Source organism: Lytechinus variegatus, chromosome 12 (genome assembly GCF_018143015.1).
Source record: "Lytechinus variegatus isolate NC3 chromosome 12, Lvar_3.0, whole genome shotgun sequence".
In the NCBI taxonomy this organism is placed as follows: domain Eukaryota; kingdom Metazoa; phylum Echinodermata; class Echinoidea; order Temnopleuroida; family Toxopneustidae; genus Lytechinus; species Lytechinus variegatus.
The window spans coordinates 16,625,683-16,644,129 of NC_054751.1; the positions used below are offsets into that span (position 1 = coordinate 16,625,683).

At 35.3% G+C, this 18,447-nt stretch overlaps 1 protein-coding gene across 1 annotated transcript in view; it reads left to right on the forward strand.

The window, feature by feature from the left end:
- Nucleotides 1-18,447, forward strand: part of LOC121425408 (myoferlin-like) — a 127,976-nt gene that overhangs the window by 94,803 nt on the left and 14,726 nt on the right. The window contains 4 exon segments of the mRNA XM_041621453.1: nt 13,562-13,666; nt 15,113-15,241; nt 17,185-17,340; nt 18,239-18,330. Of these exon segments, the coding sequence (XP_041477387.1) occupies nt 13,562-13,666; nt 15,113-15,241; nt 17,185-17,340; nt 18,239-18,330 (482 nt within the window).

Genomic DNA, 18,447 nt, shown 5'->3' on the forward strand with positions numbered 1-18,447 from the left:
CACACTTTTGGTTTGATACAAGCATGTTGTTTTATCAGTTAGCACATTGGCATGTGATGATCTAATATTAAAATGACTCATCATTTTTCATAGATATATGTATTTTTTAGATATCATGTACACTGTACAGTCTTTTTCAGTTAAAAAAATTCCCTCCTTTATTTCTACTTCTCATAGCTAATTAAGATTATCTTTCATGTTAGTTTGATTTTGTATTATTGATTATCACTATTATGAATTCATTTTTTACATCATCAAATGTGGTCAGCTAAAAATTTGATCGCCGAAAACGAGAAAAAAAAACAATTCAATTATCTTCTAATCATGAATTCAAATGATTTTTGTACACCTTTTGGAGAATGTTTAATTGTTCAGGTCTTTTTTTAAGTTTCTATCATTGCTTGAAGCTTTCTCAGTCAAAATATTTGTTTTTAATGATGTAGTGTTTTGTTCCAACTGGGAAAGTTTCAAGATTTTGATATTTTTTTAAAAAATCAATACAACAATAAATTCCTCAACAAACCATTAAAAATGATAGTGATTGAATATGAATTTGTCCTCGAAAAACTAATGATACATTTTCCTTTTCTCTTTAGCAGATGGACATCGAGGATATTTCTACTTATTTATTTTCCATTCATAATTGACCATCACTGATTTTTCTTTTGTTCTCCCTCTCTGATTCTTTTCTCTTTCATTTCTTCGACTAATCTTCTTTGGAGTCAGAAGAAAAAGAAAGGCTTCAGGAAGCTTGTTTCCTTTGGCAAGAGGAAACTGGGAAAGAGTTATCGGGTTTGTAGCGATGAATTGACCCGCAAAACCCACCCTATCACTCCAGGGGGCCCACTCCTATAGATAGACCACTCCCAATCCTAAGGGAAGAATGTGGATCCCTTGAAGGAGAATCTTACATGTAGTTAGTAAAAAAAAGACACCATTTGCATTCCTGGGATACCCGATTGTACACCACCAACACACCAGTAAAGCTGGAACCTCCTGAGCAGACAGTGGTTTATAGGGTCGAACCATTGCTAACGCACACATGCCACACCCCTCCAAACCTTTGTCTTGCCAGAAAATTTCAGCATCACGTCAACACCAGTGCTCTACCTATAGCCCTTCAACCGTTGAAAAGTTCCACCTAGGACTGATTTCACAAAGAGCTGATTAATTCATATCAATCATAACTTTTAGATTGATTGCAACTTTGTGATAATCTTTTATCATGACATTAATCATTGTTTGAGATTCATTGGAAAATCTGACGTTTGAAATTGATCTTAATCAATCTTTGTGAGACATGGTATATACTTCGCAACCTTCTGATATATATGCAGCCTTATTTTTTTTCTAAAAATTCTGCCTACTCGAAATCCCTTTGCAAAGATTACTTTAATGCAAATATTATTCCCTTGATAGTATTTTTGGCATGTGGACCTTCGCGTTCCTCTATAAAGAATCCAATAGTTCAGGAAATTGTTAGCCAATTGGTGAAATAAACAAAAGTTAAGGGGTTTATCTAGTTCTAATGTGGTATTCTTGGTAATAATACTTTAGTACTTGCTGTAATTATTGGCCCACCCAAACATGTATATCCAAGGATGAAAGGAATACCTATTTGACGGTCACATTTTTCTTTGTTTATACTTACTTTCTGCTTTCTCCTTCAATTAAAATGGAAAAGACAACCAGGGATAAGAAAAGTAATTTTTTTAAATCCTGCTATCCAATGCTGGTGAAAAGTAAGTGGCAAGTTGATAATGATGCATTTTCCCTTGTATTGGGTAACTATAGTATATGGTGGATGAAAGGAAATTGTTATTAGTGCATGCATGGTGTTAACTATTCGCAGGTTCTGTCTAGTTTTGTTGCAGTTTGGAGAAAGGTTGGATAAGAATTTATTCTAGAAGCTGTAATCCTTGCTTCATCACATTAAAGGGGAGCTTGGAATAGAATATTTGTTCACCCCCTTTATTTCTTGCCCTAATACATGTACATGTTATTACATCCTCCTCCTCCCTCTCCCCCAACAAGTGCATGATGTTTCAATAGTTAACAGGAATGCATGATGTGGTTGCTCTATTCAAAATTTATCATGGAATAATAAAGTTCCTTTATCCTCCCAAGTAATATGTCAAAGTTTTATATCCTGATTCTTGAATTTTCTTTCTGGCTTCATTTGCCTATTTCTAGAAAATATTCTTTGATTTAAAAAGTAGAGCCATATTTTGTGGCATTGGAATTATGATTCTAGTAATATATTGCAACTAAGTGCTGATAGGTGTTGGAAAGATGGGGAAAAGCATGTTTCAACCAATTCATTTCTGCTATGTTGGAATTTGATTTAAACATTGCACCATACTGTTCCAAGATATTGATAAATGTATGTTGGGAAATTTAAGAATCTATCATCTGTTTTTAAATAATTGCTCCATCTTTCATTAAATTGATGGATTTAAGTAGGAGGACAAAATTAGCTGACTTTGCCAATGATATCTTCTGTGTTGGGATTTCAATTAATCTTTTTGTTTTGCTCCATTTCTCGCAAGAGTTGGCATGGTGTCAAATTGGCAACTTCCATGTACATTGGACCCTGGATTGTGTGAAAACTTCATTTTTGATGAACTTCGCTATACTCTAGCTTCATCCTTTTCCTTCATTGTATTAGCTCTGTAAAACTGTCATATCTCATCACCTATCTATTGTTGTCATGTTTTTTGCTTTTAAGTTAATTGGATTTTTCTTGATAATTGATTAGTTTATATCAGCATAATTGATTGTTCCTCTCCAGATTTCCTCCAGAAAGAAATAATGAACTTTCTACCTCTTTAACCAGTTTGCCTCTGAAACAATTTTGTAATTAAAAAAAAGAAATTCCCATCCAATTCTTCTGTTTTCTATTAAGTATCCATTCATATTCCTGTAGCTTTCAATTCCTTCTCAAACATTACACTTCATTAGTCACATCATTTCTTCTTTTCTTCACTCCGGGATTATTCTATATCTGTTGTTTGTTTGCGTGTAGACTGGGGTTCTTCCCCAAATTATATTGTGTTCTTATCTCTATTCATTCCATATTTTTCTGTCAAAAATGAAGTTGACACAATCCAAGAAAATTACCCTGGAAAGCATGATACAACATTTGATTTTTTTCTGTGAAATTAGTGTTTAATTTCTTCCCTCTGGCAATTTTCTTTGATGTTCTTTTTTCTCCATTTGAAATGATCCCACAGAGGCTGAGAGAGGTTAGTTTTCAACTAAGAAATATTTAGATACATTGAAAACAAATAATCTTTTAAATTACATGAATAACAGATGTTTTGCTCCAATTCATTTCAGAGAAGTGAGATAAGCAATTTAGGTTATCTTTAAGGATATTGCAGTGTTAGTTACAATTATATTATGATGTCTACTAATTGTTTTTGGCACAATGAGAAAATAGCTCTTCTCTTTTAAATTTTGATGTATGAAGATAATTAGAGGAAGTCTACCAATAGTAAGTATAATATTTGAACATATAAGAAGGATAGACATACATGTAAATGAGCTCAGTACTAGGAACTGAATTTAGAGGTCAACCAGGTTAGGATCAATTAGTCAGACACCACCACAAGGCGTCGGAGAGGTAACCCTGAAAGATTGTTGTCTGGGATGAGCGTTGGGGTGCAAATTTGTCGCGTGTCCTAAGACTAAACGTAGCCCTCATATGTGGGAAAACCACACAATCTGTCAAAAATGTTGTTTTGCTTCATCGCCTGACCGCAAATCAAGGCCCGAAAGCAAAGAAAGCCCTCTACCCAAGATTCATTACTCATCCTCATCAACTGTTTGGTATGATTATTGGTGAAGTATGCACCGAGAAAACGACCCAAGGGTTGAATGGCTAACGAATCAGAGAAAGCTGAGCTTAATTATGAGTTTCCTCTTATCCCTAATGAGCGGACAGCCCAAGGGAATGTCTTACATGAATGTCCTCTCTGGGAAGGGTTAACTTGTCAACCAATGATCTGATGAAAAGTTTGGAATGGTTATTTATTTCCTTAAAATCATGTTGTTAATTAAAGATTTTATTATTTTTTGTTACTGATTTGATCACCATCTCGGTTTTCTTTTATTTCTAGCATAAGTTAGATGATTAGAGGAACTTTGTGGTTGACAATTCATGAAAGAACTATGAACCCTAAATTTTAGATTTAAAAAAGAATATTTCTCAAGTTCAAAAGTTTAACCATACAATTAAATGGGTAGAATTTGACAAACTTGAATGAAAGCACAAATATCAGAGATAAGGGTATCTATGGGCTTTAATTAATGTTTTGATTATACCAAAAATATGTGTATGCTGTAGACTTATCTTTTTGTAAATATAAAACAAGGGTTTTTAGAATTCATAGTTAAAAAAACTACGTACTTTAAAACATTGGTTGATTATGCAGATGTTGTTTGTTTTAGACTTATTTTAGTGAAATCTTGTAACTAACAATGTCTGTGTAACCTTCTGCTTTCCAAATGGTCTAGTGGCATGCGTCAGGAGATGATCTCAAAGGAGAGGTGATATATCTTTAGAAATATTTTTGATTATTGTTGTTTTCGGAACGCTTTAGCTTTGAATTGATACATCTTCGAAGTTCAGTCACTTGCATGATATAAATCACTATTTAGTTTTAAAAAAAGTTGTTCAAGGAGGTGGATGGATATTTTGGAGTGAAAAGGTCAATTTACATGTGAAGGAAAAGAAAGGAAGGAAGGAGGCAAAATAGGAAGGACAAAAAAAAAATGCAGGACTGAATAGATGATTGTGATAGAGCAATGGAATTGGAATGAGAATGATAATTTTCGGATTTGGGGGAAAATTGTAGAATGTTTTGATAATAGATGGTGGTTTTGAGGCAAGATTTAGGGGCGTGGTATTGTATTTTCCGTCTCAAGGTAAGGCTCTAGCTACATTCCCTTCCCATCTCTTTGCAGTTTCAATGAAGTCCCCCCCCCCCCCGTTTCACAAACCCTGCAGTGTATGCATGCGGGAGACAAGATCTAGAGAATGGTCCAGGCAGTGGACTACATGTAGGTTTGAATGAGTTTTGGGGTTGCATGTAAAGATGGAGTTCCTAAGATGATTTCCCTTTAACGATGGTTTGTTTTTTTTTGTTACATTTTATACCACCACCACTCTCACCTTCCCTCCTGTGCCCTATAACCTATAACCCTTATTGGGTTCAACCCAATCTGTTAGTTTTGTTTTCTTCCCAAGCAGTAGTGTTTTTAAATTTTGCATGAATTGAAATCCACTGACATTGCATTCTCTCAGAGAGAAAAAGTATCGCAAGCATCCAAATGTAGCATTGAATATTGCAATATTCTTAATGGTAATGTGATAGAATTCAGAGAAGCATCGGAGTGCTGGAGTAGGATGTGGAAGCGCAACTACAAATGGAGATGCAAGCAAACTTGACAGATGATGGTCAAAATTGGAGACTGAAAATATTTTTTTTCTAATCCCACTTAGTGTACATACCAAAAGATTTGCCTAAATTTGTTAGTTCCTTCCACCCACTAAGGAAAGTACATCCCTCTTCCGTGAAAGCCTTCACATCATTCCATCTTAAGAAGAGGTCTTATTTACAAGTTGTTAGCGAGAGCACCGACGTGTTTACCAAAAAAAATTTATCAGATTACTTTCTTCATCCAGTGGGCCGGAAATTTGATCAAAGTTCTTGCAAAAGGCTGTCATGTTTTCTGGGTTCTCAGCAATTACTCAATAACATCTTATTAAGATTGAATCTGATATTTGGTGGGAGTTGCCAAATGGATGATTACTAGTGATTTATATCTTTTGTACGGTGGGATGTTTGATGTGATAGAATTGGGCAAGCGGTATGATCGGGCCGATGATTTAATCATCATCGAACAAATTGCTTCTCAGATGCAAGTGCCCATGCTTTGTGTATATAGAGATGATGTTTCAATCATCGTTTGGATGATAAAAAACAGCATGTAAGAAGTTATGAAGAATCTTATTCTGTAGGATAATACTTACATGCTCAATCCTACCTCCACCATTTACTGATGACAGTGACACAAGAGTTTTCCATTCTCTTTTTTGGTTTTCTTTCTTTTCTCTCTTTGTATTTTCTTTGTTTGTCCCTAACTTTCTTTCCATTCATCCCTCCCCTGTGCCTATTTTCAGTAAATAATCTCCTTTGATCTGCTCATCTTTTTCTAACCAATATTCTTTCAAACTTTCTCTCTGTCTATCTCCCTCTGCTCATGTATTTTCCCCCTCTATTTGCCTATCTTTCTCTCATCTATCTTCCTTTTCAATGTTCTCATGTCCCTGCATTTCCACAGCTTCTTGTTATCAAATTTCTCTGTTTATTTTCTGCTCTTTTTTAAGCCTCACTTTCTCCTATCCTAATTCTTACCTTTGTTCTTGTAAGATTTTTTTTTTTACATCTTTCTCCCTGAACACCCTTCTGTTACCTAAGTATCTTTCTTTTTGTCCATATCCATATCAGGCATTCTGCCTATCTTTTTCTCTCTTTCCATCATTCATTACTAAGTTTATCTTTCTTCCTTCATTCAATCACTGTCTCTCTCTCTCTCTCTTTCTTCCTTTCTTTATTTTCTGTCCGATGTGAAGTTAAAGTGCTAATCCGAAGCAGAGTAAAGTACAGCTGCAAAAAGAACTTTCCCAGGTCTCGCTTCATATTATGACAGCTCTGGCATTCATCCATACTTTATGCACCCATATAACACACAAAAACCCTCCCCGGAGATCTTCTCTCATGTCTAACACTCAAAATTAAACAAGGTTGCTTGCTAGCTTAAGCATTAAATAAACTATCCGTATTCCCAGGATATGTATAATTACAATTTTTACCTGCCTCTAAACAGCATAAAATACCGTTCCCTTTTTAATTGGTTGAAATATGAATTCCATTGAGATTGTTTCCAAAATCATAGTACATAGGTGGTAATTAGCAAAGTCTTTTTTAGTGGTATGAGATAAGTATCTATATCTTGTCCAGCTGTTTTTGTAGTCTAGTACCCCCTTATAATAAAAAAGCTGAAAGAGATCAACAAAATAACAAATAATGGTATTTTTCACAATTGAAATGTAAAAATCTTCTTTCTGAAACCATCGGAAGTTTCCTTTATTTTAGGTCCCCAGTTCCAAGGTATTCGTTGTGTTCCCAAATTGATCCAATGCCACAAAGTCTGTGATATTCATATGTATCTAATGACAGAATTGATGAGGGTTTGTAGTATTTTCATAAGAAATGAAGTATGGAATTTCAGATGGTATTAAAAGAACAGGATGAAATTGAGATAAAGAAGGGTTTCTCTTGCCGTAACATTAGATAATCCAGGAGTCTAATGATTCTGCCTTAGTTCTTTCTCTCCACTCTCTTAATTTTTCTTTCACTTTCTTTTTTTTTTTATTGTTGATGTCAGGAAACAATTATATCAGTTAATCCTCAAAGGAAAAAATGGGATTATTGTATTTCAGTGTAACATGAATGAGTCCTATTTCTTTTAAACAACTTCCTTTGTTAAAAGGTCGAAACAGCGAAGTTGCAATTGACTTGTATTGTTACATTGTGTTACAAACTCAGAAAGGAAAATTGTATTTATTGATTTATTACATATGTTTTTTATTCATTCTATAGATCAATAGTGTTTGGTTAAGTATATTAAGTTAATATATTTTCATTAATTTACCCATTACTGAAAAAAGTATTAACTGTCTGGTGAGAAAATGATTGGAGAGTACAAAAGAAGTACTAATTTGTAAAAGGATTATTTTGTACAAGTTCTTCTTGGGCATAAAATAGCGTTCTTTGGGTTTGATTTTAATGATGTTTCATTTATACAGGAACGATAAAACTCGTGATTTCTACCTTAATACCAGTATGTCATTTTAACTGATGATTCATCCACTCAATTACCCTCCGAAACAATCCCAAAGTAAAATGGACGATGTTCGCTCACCCGGGCTCTGTTTTGACGGCAGTGCTACCCTAGGGTCGTTGAAGGATGACTAAACTTTTCAACTCTGGATTGCTAGGGTTTGATGCTGTAATTTCTATTTCCCGCCACCACCGCACCGATTCTCGGAAGACGTGTTGGACAAAGGCCTTGCATGTGTGTTTTGATCAAGGATGGATGGTTGGTGAGGGGGCTAGGAGGTTTGGGGAAGGGATGGGAAATGATTGGGTGGGGTAAAGACAGCCAGGAAGGAAGGAAGCATGGGAATTCTAACAAAAAAAAACATTAACTAAAGTATGAGAGATATATGTTAAAATCAGCTCACAAAAATAATGTCCCTGATTTGCTTTAAAAGAGATGTCCTTCAAGCATTTGAGTTACTGATTTAAAAAAATCATGTAATTCGTTTCATATAACATGGTTCAAAAATCCATCATGAACCAAATATATGATGTTCACATATCAAATTTTCATTTTTCAATATGGCAAAAAAAAATATGTCTAGATATGTCATGACTACAAGTATGTTGTGTTTGTGTACCTTTTGTAGGATGATCACTTTGTTTCAATGCAAGCACATTTCTGAAAGCTTTTGAATTTTAGTTGCCCCTTTTAGTACATTTCTGTCAAAAGTTTTATCTTCTATCTGGTAAATTGGAATAATGTCCATATTCTGGTAGAATAACTTTGAGATAAATGTTATTTCTTTTCCTCCTAGTTTGATAACATACAGAAACATTTTTTACCATGTTCTTACATGGAAGATGTTCTTCATTGATTAATTTGCCTTGAACGCACCTAAAGGTCAGCTCCTTTCTGTTTTTGCGCCATTCAGCTCTTGCCTAGCTCAACTTTTTTTAACTTGACATTGAAGAGTAGGTCTTTTGAATGAGTCTGAATTTAAAATACGTGAGGTCAGTGTTTATTACATCTTTGGGATTGCTTATCTTTATTTCTTTGATGAGCCAGGTTAATAATCGATTTCCTCATTATTTGCCATATGGTATCGATTTCACAGTAGATATACTTCTGTATTTGAACTTCTTCAACTGTATTTTTACTTATTTTATTTTCAACCTATATGAATTAACTATCTGTATCATATTGGTAAATGGAGTGGGAATATTTGCATACAACCTTTATTGGCCTGTTATTTTTTTTCTTTATGTAAAAAACCAGGGGCCCGTTTCATAAAACGTGTTACAATAACAAATTTACAATAAAGTTTTAAAGCTACTGAAATCCTTCGATTTGATTGGCTGATGCATGTTTAATGGATTTTTTTATCATACGAAGTCTTTCTAAGTGAGACCTTGATAGGACTGAGAAATGTTTTATGGTAAGACGTTACGAATGAAATCTAGGCCTGTTTTGACTACATTTTGCTGCACCTGAATCTTGGGAGCTTCTTTCCCAGGCTAAGCCTCATGAAGACTAAAATAGCCTTTTATAACTCTGAATGGGGACTCATGTAGACATGAAATCATGCCCCTTTAAGCGTCTTTGAATGGTACTGGCCTATATTTACTGCGATAGCTTCCTGCTCTCTTTCCTCTACTTTAATACCCAGCCCAGTAAATTTAGCCTCCCGATCAGCTGCGAGACATGTGTATGACGCACTCTACAGCTGAGTGTACTACGCGTTTACTACGTCCATTGACTCGCGACTTCTTGACATGCCGCTTACTGTACCTACATGTACCCTGCTGTGCCCCGAACTAAAACAAAAACAAATACATGGCGTGGCAAGTGGAGCTGTGTGCCAGCGAGGCAGTTTTAACGTGACCATTCTGACTTGGAAATTTTTTTTGGAAAGGAAAAGTTTGCTTCATGATGACTAAGAATCACGCAGCCGATGGATGCTTGCCCATCTCTCCTGCTTAGTCTCAATTTTAAGACATATTTGTAACCAAATGCTCTTTTCTTGATAGTGATAGTTGAGAGTCGTCTATATTTCAGATGAGTGAAATAAGAATAGTGATTACATCATGCAAAATCCTTCTTGTCCTCTTTATATAGACATCTGCTCTTTCACTTGAAAGTTCAAGGTAGCTTTGGCAATTTATGGAATGAAATAAGGCTTTAACCCCAAGTCTAATTAAAGCGTCCCTCTGGTGGTAAAAGATGCACATTTTAGTGATGACAGAAAGCTTAGGTCTTGTACATGAGTACACGTAGTGAACTAACCAGGGTTGAGGGTGCGCTTCAATTTCAAGGCACTTCCGCCCATTTCATAACACAAGTAGAGCGCAATGCATTGTGGGTTGGATTAACGTAAGACGGGAGCCAAATTTTTATTTGGATGCAAAATTAAAACCCTGGATCAGTGATCTTGGCTGTCGGGTTGAATTTTCCATTTTGTCGTGCAAAGATATGTTTTTATTTTCTTTAATCCTCTTTTCTGTTGATCCCCCTCCCATATCTTACTCTGATGACCAAGAACAGCTGTAAAGATTGGCTGGATTCCAGAGAGCAACTCACCTTGAATATATCTTTGTGCTTTCCTCTTTGTTATCATGTTTTGTGCCAATTAATCAAGAAGGTTCGACAAAGTAATGTAAACTTTGATAATCAAACATGGAATTTCAATTTCAATTTGCTGCATGTTTATAAAGACAATTTTAAATCTTTCGCTCTGGAGTATTGACATGCTGTCTTTGTTTACACATTGAAAACAGATCTATTTTTAATACCTTCCCAGCAGCTTTCATTAATATGTTTTACAATTTTCCATCTTTCCTGATATGCATTGAGACCTTTTGAAAAGGTTCAGTGTGCTGTATGTGCTGCATAAGACTGTTTTATTATTGCTATTACTGTTCTTAAATAAAAATAAGATTGCTGTGTTGTATCTGTGTTGGTAACATTAGAAACTTTGTTCAGTTGTCTAATTGTTCAGTTACATTTGGTTTCTATAAGCTTTAGAAAATCTTAGATAAAAGTAAGATTTTTGCATAAGCGTGACAAAAATCTAATAAAATTGATCTGAATAGGAGTACCGACTGATCCTTGAATTCCCACTGGATGCCACCAAGTTTGGTTATAAATCCCAGGAGGCTGTGGAGGGTCCTACTCTTTGCCTTCAAGAGTCGGGTGATTAACTAATGGCAATTGATTGGTAAAACATTCTTTGGGGTGTGAGTGCTTTTAAATGATCTGTTGCTCTTCATCATCATCATTATCACCACCACCACCATCTTCATTATCGTCATTATTTTCATCATCACCTTCATCACCACATCATCAGTATCATAATCTGTGTACTTCAGTAAAGGTGTCACAATCGTATTTAATTTCAGTAGGTACTTCTGATACCATTGATAATGTGACATGAACTTGAAAACAGACCCTTAGGGTTCATTTCAGTGCACAGCTGAGGAAGTAGCAATTTTACGACATTAAGCAATTAAAGCATTTCTTCAGTATCATGCATTTCCTTGAAATGTTCATCAATATGATTCAATGACTCAACAAGGGAACGAAACCTCAGAGTCTTTCTCCGTTCTATTGTTCGGAGGATTGAACCGGTCCACATTCGTCTGGTCGAAGTTAAATCTCTCCGGTATTGTCTCTTATTCCCAGTCCAGTACAAGTTTTATACTTTGACATTGATTAAATCTGTCATCGAGGAGTAAAAATCGTTGGCAGTGAGCTGGCTAATTTGGCTGGAGGCCAGCTCAAAATGTCTTCCTTCGTGTCCTCCACGCATCCAGAAAGAGTGTCGTGTGCTACGCTACCTTAGGAGTTTGTTTTGATTCTCATTGTCATGGCGACGGGATGAAGCGCATTAAACCAGCTACAACTGGCACTGAACCAAGTGCGACTACAGGCAAATGGATGAGCTTCAGAGATTTGTGAAATACTTGACAACATTTTTGTTTCCTTGCAAGGGATTAGCTAATCTGAATGAACACTTCATACTTAGATTCTTGAAGGATGCGGGAATAATCAAGTTCGCTGATTGTCCAGTAGGGATATTTGGGAGAAAAAAATGTTGTAGTGTAAGGTATGTTAATCTCTCGAACATTCTATGTAATGATACATGATAAGTTGTTGAGAATAAACAGTTTTATCAAAATAGCAGCTGCTTTGGATTTTGGATGATATACTAGAAAACCATTGGGATGTTGGTTTTGTTGGAAGCTTTCAAAGGGAAATGTTTATTTTTAGCTTCAATCCACTTTGTCAATTGCGACTTCTCTCAAAGCAAGTGAACCAAGCGTCTAAGATCGTATAGGTGTTCTTGTTGACTTCCTTAACAGATTGATTTTGCCAGGTCGTTCAAGTTTGATAGTTTCCTGTGGCATTAACGGCATTCCAGTAGCAGTCATCATACTCCGTGACACAACAGGAAGTACTAAGTGTCTGACCCCCTTGATGAATCTTTGTTTACATGTTTGAACAAGTCAGCTAAAGTATGCTCCCGATGCGACGATGATGGGTTGATCATGATTGAGGGTTTGTAACTCGCCAATCTAGATCTGGAATAGAGAAGCGAACGCCTGCTTTTTGTCTTGTGAAGGTCATTTCAGATGTCGTTGGGAAGGGGGTGGTTGTGAAGAGGGTGGGGATCATTTGTGGTGAGAGAGGTCGAAGGGGGATGGGGGAAGAGATGTGCTCATTGCATAAAACTTGTAAACAAAGGGAGGAGTCTAGTGCTGACTTTGTTTAGCCAATCAGAACTCGAGCTCTGCTCATGGCCAGAAATGCTACTGTTTTGGATTTTCTTTTATAGAAATAAAATGTAAACAAAGCAGTCCCTGGCCAAGAACAATCAACCAATCACCTCGCTGGATGATCTTTTGCCTTGTTCCGACAAGCCCCTGGTTATTCTTTTCCTTTTTTCTTTCTTTATTTTAAATTACTACAACTTTGCTTCCTGTCAGATTATTGGCAAAGTGCCATGACTTTCTTTCTATGTTCTTCTTTATGGTGATCGGGATTTTTTTTATATGGCTTGATACTGAAACGTATAATCCACGTCGGGCTATTTTTGAAATCAGATTAAGGTCGTCCTTACTTGTGCACTCGGCGTCACCCTTACTTCGTGTTTGAGCATGTCTGTGTTTGAAGGGGCAGGTGCGTGGCTAGGGGAGGGAAGGGGATGTCATCATCACTTCAAAACAAAGAGAGGGAAGATGGAGATGTTGTATGGATGATCTATGGGAGAGGAGGGGGAGAATGTGGTGTGGGGTAGGGTATGGTGGGGTCACCTGGGGGGTCATCCCTTCTCTTCTTTATCTTTATCATCCTCACCGGACCGAGATGCTGATTATATAAGGACACCTTTAGAGATCACCATCATAATCGCCTTCGTGAGCTACGTCAATTTCCCTCGCAAATTCACGAACGTCTTCTCCAGGAGCCAATAGCATATTTTTTCAACTTTTTCACATCATTTCTACTCCTAGAAGCCTCATTTCCACAACCAGAGCGAATTCATCATTTAAAAATTATATTCGAGTTAACATTCACATCAATTCACTGATTCGATTTGTAATTTTGTGTTTTATTTCTGTTCTTTTCCGATCCACCCCAATTTTTCTTCACGATGGGTATTTGTCCGTGGCAGGATATCTTTGAAGACGAGATTGATTGGTGGTCCAAGTATTACGCCTCTACTGGGGAAACCGAGAAGTGTGGGGACTATCTGGAAAGAGGCTATGACAAGATAGAGGTGAAGTTTGGTTTATATTTTTTATTTTGAAATTTTTAACATATAATTTATTTTCTAATTTTATTTTTTTAACTGAAGTAAATTTATTTTATAAATTCTATTCTAGTTCTCGCTTTATATGAAACGTTAATGAAATATGTTTCAACAGATGGAGTAAAAGCTTTAATCTCATCTTTTTTATTCAGACATTCTTTAATGAATGCATCTTGGATTGTGGTTTTACTTAAACATACAGTTTTTAACATCTTTTAGAAGATTTCTCACCTCATTTCAAAATTATTGAATAAAAGGGGTTTTCAATTCAATTTGGTGACCAACAGTATTTCTCTTTTTTTTTAATTTAAGATGGTGCACATCAGTAGTTAAATTATCAATTCCTTTACTTTTATTCAAATAAAATAACTTTTTTTTAAGTCTCAAAATTTGTGTAAAACTGTAAAAAGAAGAGTGGATATCACAGTGTATTAAACATTATTTCAAACAAAATCTAGTGAACAATATTTACCTATGGGGTCCCCAAGCACACCCAAAATCAAATTTACCTTTGAAAACCACAGAGAAATCTATTTTTGACCACTGACTGTTTATTCTGGCAGTAGACATAGCCAAAGGCGGCCATGTTTCATTGTGTTTTGATTTGGCTGCAACATTCATCAATGGGAATATCAGATTATTTTTATCTCAGTTTTGAGGATACTTCATCTAAGGGCAGTCCTTTCTCAAAATATCAAAGGTTTTTCATTTTTATTTAGTATTGCCCAAGATTTTACAGGAAATTGTTCAATTATTTCTGAAAACACATTGGATTTGAATCTAAGGAAAATTTACTTTTGCATTTTGGATTACATAAAGATTTATTGGTATGTATATAAATTGATTACTTTTCAGAAATATGTTTTTATATATTTTTTTGGAATCATTTGTGGACTGATTTTATTTGAAGGAACATCTTTATTTGGCTTTTCATATGAAAACTAGTTGTTCTGAATCAATATTTTTTTTAAAGAAAGTGTAGAATTATTTTTTTGTTAAATTTGCTTTCAATCTGACTACAGTCAAAGCCTAGATCTCGGTGAGCATGCTTGAATTAAGAATCCAGCATCAAAATAATTGAAAATCAGTAAAGCTCAAATTTTGACATTTTTCAATGCTTTTTAAAACATGGGAATAATCGTGTCCTACACAAATGATTTTCAAATTGAAGACAGAAATGAAATTAATGAGAGTCATTCTAAGTTGCTTTGATTTCAATCTTTATTTTGTTCACCTTAATGTTTTGATAATTGTCAACATGGATGTTTCTGTATGAAAGCATTTTTTTTTTGGGGGGGGGGGCAAACTTCTTTACAAAAGGGCTCATTTTCTTTTCCTTTTTGTAAGAGGTGTCTCTGAAGCATATCTTGCAAGAATTGATTGATTGAAACATTTTAAATGTTGTTATTGCAGATCTACAACAAGCCTTTGGAAGTTCTTGGGACGAACGACTATTTCCAGGACTTCTGCAACTGCTACGATCTGAACCGTGGAAAGCAGGAAGACGAGGATGAGGAATCAAGCGGAGTGGGAGAATTCAAGGTAAAAATGTCTTTTATCCATCTCTTGAATCAATCATGAGATACAGGGAAGAGCTTATGGTCACTTCACTTTTTCATTGACATGGTTCCGAAATGTGGAATACCCTTTCATTTGTTTACTATTAGTTCTATATGTGACCATCCACCCAAAAACCAACAATAAGTCACCCAAAATAAAAATTGGGAATTTATTGAGCTAGAAAAAGCACTTCGTAAGCTTGAAAATTATACATAGCTTGTCAAAATTGATTAATAATAACCATCGTAAGTACTTTATTGAATCCAGAGGAAATTCAGCGAGAGCTTAAAAATATAGGATAAATCAAGGTTTGAAGTTTGAGGTTCACTTAAGCATGAGATGTGCACACTGTACAATCTTGGAGTAACTTCCAAGCAGTCCGAATAAAATGGTGTAAAAAAAACCTTGTTTCTTTTCTTTCATTTAACTGCATGTACAACTTCAAATTTTTCTACAGTATGACAAAAAACGAATTTGCTCTATCAGATGAGTTAATTTTCTATAAATTTTGCTTTTGGAGACAAAATTACTATTCTAGGTGTTTCCAGAGAATCTTACCTGGCAACAAGAAGCCTTGGATTTACACATTGTATCTTGTTAGATTAGATTGTGTATCAACTCCTTAGTAATGTGATGAGGAATAGTGAAAGTATGATGTGCATAACATGAAAGAAAAATGGTCTACTTTTCCAATTTAAAATAATTATAAGACAATTCAGATCTTAGAGATGTATAAAAATATCTATGTTTATAGTGTCTGTAGTGTCTACAATATGTGTGGAAATATGGAGTTTTTAAACACAGATTTAAATCTATCAAAATCTGTAATTAATCTGATATCTTGATGAAGAGTGTTCTACAAGATTAGTGCCATTTTCATAATAGCTCTATGTATTTTAAGTAAGGAATTCTATTTTTTATAAGTTTGACGATGTGTTACTATGTAGAAGACTGTGATTTGGCCACTTTTCTGGGAATGATTTATATTAAAATGATGAAATGTTTAAATATAGTAGAGGAATTGATGAATCAATATCTTTGCAAAAATGTTATTGGGATAATACAGCAATACCTAAGAAACCTTTTTCACGATTCTTTTTAACCCAATGAATACTAAATTATGTAAATCTCAGGATTTTTTAAAAGGACCATCCAGTTTTAATAGGCAGTAGGTTATATAATTGAGAGTCACAGTGAAACTGTAAATAATGGATTGGTAATTTAGTAATGTATTAGTTCTATTCTTCATATATTCTGACATGTATAGACTTGTCCTGTGAGTCATATGATGTACCTCTTTATGGCTTCATTTAAGTTTGACCAGGTGGTGCCATGTTTTTAACTGTATATTCATGTTTCATCATGTTTCTATCTGTATCAGTGCTCTCAGCTATCCTTCATGGTCAGACATTAATTATTCTTCGTGTTGTCATGTTGTATAGGGATTCTCTGAGTTTTTTTTTTTTTTTTTACATAATTAAACTGTTTTGAGAAAAGTGTACAAGTTCCATTGAACCCCAAATTTTGTTGTTTGGCCAAACATTTTTTCATGCACAACCCTAAAAATGAAGATAAGATATTTTGATAATGCTGTATAGTGTATATTTACATGATAATGATGATGAAGATGATGATGATGATGATGATGGTGGTGGTGGTGGTGGTGAGGATGATGATGATGATCATGATGATGGTGGTGGTGGTGGTGATGATGATGATGATGATGATGGTGGTGGTAAGGATGATGATGATGATGGTGGTGGTAAGGATGATGATAATGATGATGATGGTGGTGGTGGTGGTGATGATTGTGATGATGTTTGGCAGAATGTTGAAACAATCTGCACCCTAGTAATTAATTGTGAATGCCCTCCAATCATTATTTCAATATTTACATGGAAATCATGATCTGTCTTCACTCACAGGGTCTCTTTAGGATCTACCCGTTGCCCGGTGACCTGAAGGCCGAACTGCCTCCAAAGCAGTTCAGCCACCTACCCCCATCAGCACCGGTGGAGTGTGTCATCCGTATCTACATTGTCAAGGCCCTTGATCTCCAGCCTCAAGATCCCTCTGGATTGGTAAGTAGCATTTGGGTATGGTATCACAGAAAGTTTGTTAATCAATTGTAATTGGTTGATTTGTATGATTGATTATGCATAATGATCTATTTAATCAAGTTTAAAAGTCAGCCGAACGATCAAGTACTAAGGTTTGTGGTACAGGGACTTGGAGCCTGTTTCAGTAAAAGTTGGGTTAAAACGCAACTTAAGAAATTAAGCCTAATATCCTGATAACGTGTGTTTCATTGGTTGAAAATAAAGTGTGTTTTTCGTTTTAGTTCTGATTGTGCAACTCTTTCTGCATTGGGCCCTTGGACATTGCAATCAGTTGAATGTCAGCTGTAGTTTTCTGAATCAATTGTAAACTCATGTAATTAATTGCAGCTTTGTATTTGATCACTGGACTAATTCTTGCAAATATTTGCATTTCCACTCAAACTTAATTGAGATTGAACTCTATTCCTGTAGCTCATTATACCCAGCCAATTCAATATGTTACAATTTCATTAGCTTAACAGCAGCTAGTCTCTTAACAGTGGTTACAAGTTTGGTGAAACAGGGCCCTGACTATGCAGTGAACTTGATTTGACATGATGGGATCGCCAAAGAAGACTACTAATTATCTTCCAACGGGATCTCTCACAAGTGCATAAATTACTTTGTTTGATTGAAACAATTTGAGGGTAACCACAATATTACCACTTGGGACAAGGCATTCAGAGACATTAAAGAGGACAAAGACTCTAGCTATCAGTCACATAGGAAAATAATGATTACTTGTCTCTATGAGGCTTCTCCGTCTTTTTACCAAAACACATAATTGTTGTTGATTCATATTTTCATCCTGATGTAAAATCTAACTTTATTGTTCTTAAATGTAGATTATCTTTAAATTAACACTTGTTTTTTTTTTTAGGCTGATCCGTACCTGAAGATCAAGCTTGGAAAGAAGAAGATTGATGATGAAGATGACTACATACCAAACACGCTCAACCCAGTCTTTGGAAAGTGAGTATAAGTCCTTGTGATATTTGGGAGCTATCGCACCGTGAAGCCAAACATATTTAAGAACACAGTAAATGTATTGAAAATGCCGTCAAATGACAAAGAACAGCTGGGAGGTCT